At 40.4% G+C, this 6,000-nt stretch overlaps 1 protein-coding gene across 1 annotated transcript in view; it reads right to left on the bottom strand.

Annotated features, from left to right (window-relative positions):
• Positions 1–2,810: 2,810 nt before the first annotated feature.
• The window catches only part of LOC307175458 (uncharacterized protein), a gene marked incomplete at its 3' end in the record, with an annotated part of 118,811 nt that continues 115,621 nt past the window's right edge, over positions 2,811–6,000 (bottom strand). The window contains exon 3 of the mRNA XM_079900570.1: positions 2,811–3,037. Coding sequence (XP_079756696.1) covers positions 2,811–3,037 — 227 coding nt within the window. The remainder of the gene's footprint in view (positions 3,038–6,000) is intronic.

The following is a 6,000-nucleotide window of genomic DNA, read 5'->3' as shown; positions in this document are numbered from 1 at the left end:
GAGAACGGAAGAAACCTCCACAGAAACAGTAACATTTCAGCTGGTCTTAAGAGACCAGGACTTCATCAAGGAGTACAGAACAATCTGTTCTGAGGCATCGGAGTGGGAGAGAATGCAGTGCGATTGGGGAACGATTTTAGTGCAGCTGTGGGAAGAAGAAAGGATTCAAGGGATTGACAAGTTCTGCCTGAGATCTAAGTGGATGGTTCTTCTGCCTGTGCATTTCCCGTTATGTTTTTCCTCTCCTTATGTGGAGGAGAATCTCCATTTCCTCTCTTCCTGCTACAGACCAGATATTTAATAGCTCACTATTCTCAAAATATTGATTTCAACATGTTTTGGGGGAAAATGTTACATTTGGACCGTGACCAGGGATGCTAAACTTCATTAGGTGGTATCCAGCTGATGTGAAAGAATGAATACAATTCTTTAAAAGTGAAATTTACCCAGCAATTTACTTTTAAGAAGTAGTTAAAACACTTGCTGTATCTGATTCAAAGTTTTACCATCGTACAAAATGGGGCCCTGCAGCTTATAAACAACTGCTCTCAGGGTATATGCCCAGTAGTGGGATTGCTGGGTCATATGGTAGTTCTATGTTTAGTTTTTTAAGGAACCTCCATACTGTTCTCCATAGTGGCTGTATCAATTGACATTCCCACCAACAGTGCAAGAGGGTTTCCTTTTCTCCACACCCTGCCCAGCATTTATTGTCTGTAGATTTTTTGATGATGGCCTTTCTGACCTGTGTGAGGTGATACCTCATTGTAGTTTTGATTTGCATTTCCCTAATGATTAGTGATGTTGAGCATCCTTTCATGTGTTTGTTGGCCATTTGTATATCTTCTTTGCAGAAATGTCTATTTAGGTCTCCTGCCCATTTTTGGATTGGGTTGTTTTTTTTTTTTTATATTGAGCTGCATGAGCTGCTTGTATGTTTTGGAGATTAATCCTTTGTCAGTTGCTTCATTTGCAAATATTTTCTCCCATTCTGAGGGTTGTCTTTTCATCTTGTTTATGGTTTCCATTGCTGCGCAAAAGCTTTTCAGTTTCATTAGGTCCCATTTGTTTATTTTTGTTTTTATTTCCATTTCTCTAGGAGGTGGGTCCAAAAGGATCTTGCTGAGATTTAAGTCATACAGTGTTCTGCCTATGTTTTCCTCTAAGAGTTTTATAGTGTCTGGCCTTACATTTAGGTCTTTAACCCATTCTGAGTTTATTTTTGTATATGGTGTTAGGGAATGTTCTAATTTCAAAAAGAGTCATGTACCACAATGTTCATTGCAGCACTATTTACAACAGCCAGCACATGGAAGCAACCTAAGTGTCCACTGACAGATGAATGGATAAAGAAGATGTGGCACATATATACAATGGAATATTACTCAGCCATAAAAAGAAATGAAATTGAGTTATTTGTAGTGAGGTGGATGGATCTAGAGTCTGTCATACAGAGTGAAGTAAGTCAGAGAGAGAAAAACAAACACCGTATGCTAACATATGTATATGGAATAAAAAAAAAGTCTGTGAAGAACCTAGGGGCTGGACAGGAATAAAGACGCAGATGTAGAGAATGGACTTAAGGACACGGGGAGGGGGAAGGGTAAGCTGGGATGAAGTGAGAGAGTGGCATTGACATATATACACTACCAAATGTAAAATAGATAGCTAGTGGGAAGCAGCCACATAGCACAGGGAGATCAGCTCAGTGCTTTGTGACTACCTAGACAGCTGGGATAGGGAGGGTGGGAGGGAGACTCAAGAGAGGGGAGATACGGGATTATAAGTGTACATATAGCTGATTCACTTTGTTATACATCAGAAACTAACACAACAATGTAAAGCAATTATACTCCAATGAAGATGTTAAAAAGAATGATAAACAACTGCTCTAGTAAAGTACTTTACACCCATAAAATGATCTAGACAGCTTGCAGTCATCAAGGAGAGCCTTTGTGTTCTTAAACTGAAATACTAATATGATGAGTAAGAAGATGATTCATACTGTAGGCATTCACACTTTGGGAATTTTAATTTTTCAAGACTGAAGATGAACAGTTTGGAGAGAGACAGACCAAACTAGTGATTCTCAAGCTGGATGTACATCAGAATCACACATGGAACTCGTTAAAAATAAAGAGGGAAGGATCTGGAAGTCAAAATTTAAAAAAAGTCCACGGGTGGCTCTCGTGCACAGTCAGGTTTGTAAATTCCAGGGTCTGATGACCTTTTGTGATACATACAGTCATAAGACTGTTAGGCAGTTTTCTCAGTGCGTAACTAAACGATGTAAAAATAGTCCACCTGAATCTAAAAACACAATACAAATGAATGTATATGTAAAACAGAAACAGACTCACAGACATAGAAAATAAATTTGTGGTTACCAAATGGGAGGTGGGGGGAGGGATAAATTAGGACTATGGGATTAAAGTATATAAACTACTATATCTAAAATAGATAAGCAACGAGGATTTACTTATAGTACAGAGAATTATACCCATTATCTTGCAATAACCTATAATGGAACATAATCTGCAAAAATACTGAATCACTATGCTCTATACCTGAAACTAACACAATCCTATAAACCAACTATATTTCAATGAAAAAAAACCCACCTCTTCTAGATTGAATTGTATATATAAAGAATTTGTTGGAGTAGAATGCCCAAGTGTTTTTTTCTGAATTGTGTAAGATTGTGTTAAAAACCGTATTTGACCTCAAACCATTCTGTGGGTTCAGTATAGCAATAGATACACAATATATACACTATATATAGTTCAATATAACCGAGAGGAATCTAGAGTTTACCTGTTCTTTGTGTTCTTCTCATTCCTATTAGCAATACTTCTCTCACTTTTGGTCATTGATTCATAAGTGTCTTCACCCCCAGGCAAACACAGGTGGGAATGTGCTGTTACTTCTCTTGGTGAAAGCAGGTAACCACTTCTTCTCTTTTTCCTTTTTCTCCTTGTCCCTCTTTCCTCCAAGTTACTTCCCTGTTTCTTGTCAAGATGAATGTAAAGTTGGAGAACTGTACAGAGAAAAGGTTTAGGGAAAATGAAAAAAGTGTTGTGAGAGAGAAAATAAAATAAAAATAAGAAATGAAAGCCTTAAAGACAGTCTGTTACTTTGCTATAGGAATAGAGACTAATGCAGGCCTTGCAGATTGAGATAAATTAGATGGAAAGAGTCATGGTCACTAGCAATTAGCAAAGCTTTTAAACTATTCTTTTGGACTTTTAAGACTCCTTTCTGAAGATGCGTGAAGTGCAAGAGGATTCTTCCAGGTGTCTAAAGGGATGGAAACTGTCCTGCTTCCTCTTCCATGGCTTGGAAAGCAGCCTTTAATACAAAGCTTCCTAAAGTGGGATGTGGGAGGAACAGAGAAACAGAAAATCAGCTTTGACACGAGAAAAGAACTTGAAAATGGGAAAATCGAAAAGACAAGCACTTTTGCTTATAATTGCTTAGACGTCACCTGTGGTTCTATGTGGACGAAATTTTCACTAAAGGCATAATGTAAGGAGGTCATGGTTTTGAAGACTCTTTGGTGAAAGGGTAAAGGTTTAGGCAGCTGTATATGGAGTTCATTCCATAATTTTTTGAGGTTCACTTTTATTTTTAATAATGGAAGCAAATATAAGTTACCATCTAAATTTAGACTTGCTAATGGATTTGAGGCACGGACATCATAAACTCACAGGATTTTGGCAACTCTGACCCATGTGAAGGCCTTTGTGGGAGGAAGGGAGATTTAATGAGCCACAGGAAATAAGGTTTAAGTTTTAATTTCAGATGCAGTACACACTAGCCTTAGCGACTTGCACAAGTGGTGATTTCTAAAGCAATCTCACAACTGCGAAATGGGGAGGAGATAATGAGCAGTCATTTTAATGACCCAACATAGTGAATGCCTACTTGTCATTCCCAACATATCCATCTCAAGTCAGCAGGCGTGTCCTGCTCATTGTAGTCACATAGGGACACAGGGTGATGGAGGCTGTATCTTGATACATGTTTTTATAATCACCAAAGCAAGGAAAGATGATGCAGTAAATCACCTTTCTTAAAGTTTCTGCCAGAGAGTTAGTTCTGCTAACTCTCATGTTAGTTCTGCTCATAATTGAAAAGCAAGTCATGGGACCACATCTAACCTCAAAGCGGGAAGAGAAGGGCGATCCTCACACCCGGTTATAGAATAGGAATATATGCAAACAATTCCGTTGCTGACTACACGTAGCGAAGGCCATTTAATACAACCTGAATGAATGCATGTGAAGAGCATAAGTATAGGGCTGAGAATACCTTATCCTGTCGTATTAAATGGTTACTTTAAGTAGTCACTGACCCTAAACTCTAGAGCCTTAGCTCTTGACAGGATCCCATGTATTAGAGCAGTGGTCCCCAACCTTTTTGGCACCAGGGACTGGTTTCATGGAAGACGATTTTTCCATGGACTGGCGGGGTCGGGGGGGATACGGTTTCAGGATGATTCAAGCGCATTACATTGATTGTGCACTTTATTTCTATTATTATTACACTGTAATATATAATGAAATAATTATACAACTCTCCGTAATGCAGAATCAGTGGGAGCCCTGAGCTTGTTTTCCTGCAACTAGATGGTCCCATCTGGGGGTGATGGGAGACAGTGACACCTGAAGTGTGTTGCTTATGTCCAGTCTGCTCCGTAAGATGCAGCTTAATTGTCACTTGCCACTCACAGATAGGGTTTTGATATGAGTCTGAAAGCAATTGATTTATTATGGTGTCTGTGCAGTCAAACCTCTCTGCTAATGATAATCTGTATTTGCAGCTGCTCCCCAGCGCTAGCTTCACCTCAGATCATGAAGCATTAGATTCTCATAAGAAGTGCTCAACCTAGACCCCTCACATGTGCAGTTCACAGTAGGGTTTGCACTCCGATGGGAATCTAATGCCACCGCTGATCTGGCAGGAGGTGGAGCTCAGGCGGTAATGCAAGCGATGGGGAGCGGCTGTAAATACAGATGAAGCTTCTCTCACTTGCCGCTCACCTCCTCCTGTGCGGCCTGGTTCCTAACAGGCCACAGACCAGTACCAGGGGTTGGGGACCCCTGTATTAGAGTGTTGTTTCTCCTTCTGATGACATACTTCCACACCTTTTTATCTTGCAGTCAGAGGGTACCATCCTTTGGCTTCCAGAGTTTAATGATTCTTTTCCTTTTTCTCAGGATAAAGACAACCCATTTTCACCTCAGCCTTACTGACACTGGCATTACCCATTTCTCTTAAGATAAATCTTCTGCCACCGCTGCACCGTATGTGACATGGTCTCCATGACCCAGGTAAATACAGTGTTCAACAGACTAGTTCCTAGTGGGCTGTTCAATCTGAATGTGGGAACTTTCTCCCCCTCTCACTCTCTTTTCTCTCTACTGCATTTCACTCCTTCCTTGATTGAGGTATTGGGTAAAAATGAAAAATGGTTGATGATCTGTTGGCATAACACTGGAAGTTATGAGAAGTGGTCAAATCAAGGTATTGGGTCTCCTAGCTACAGCAAACCCTAGAGCGGTAGAAAGCACATTATTCTTTGCCCCTGTGAGGTAGTCATGTTAATTTGCATGAATTTGTCCCCTCTTGAAACACTGGGGAAAAGTTTCTCTGCTTCCTTGTTTCTCCAATTGCAATGCTATAGGATTTGCTTTTCCTTAGCCTCAGGTTTGGGGTATAGTTTTTGGCTCAAATGCATAACTTCCCTGATCCCTTGGAGTTCCCAAGGGGTCAAAAAACCTGCTCGCTTGCTCCGTCTCTCTCTCTCTCTCTCTCTCTCTCTCTCTCTCTCACACACACACACACACACAGACACACACACACACAACTACACAAATTCCCAGGGATATTTCTTTGATGGCAAACCCTCTCAAAGAACTTCAACCTTCAAATGCTTGCCCTAGGCCTCTCCACTCCTGGGACTGTAGCTCCTGCCTAATGCAAAGGTAAACTACGTTC

The sequence above is a fragment of the Stenella coeruleoalba genome (genome assembly GCF_951394435.1).
Source record: "Stenella coeruleoalba genome assembly, chromosome: 16".
NCBI lineage: Eukaryota > Metazoa > Chordata > Mammalia > Artiodactyla > Delphinidae > Stenella > Stenella coeruleoalba.
This window is presented reverse-complemented; position numbering and strand designations above follow the sequence as displayed.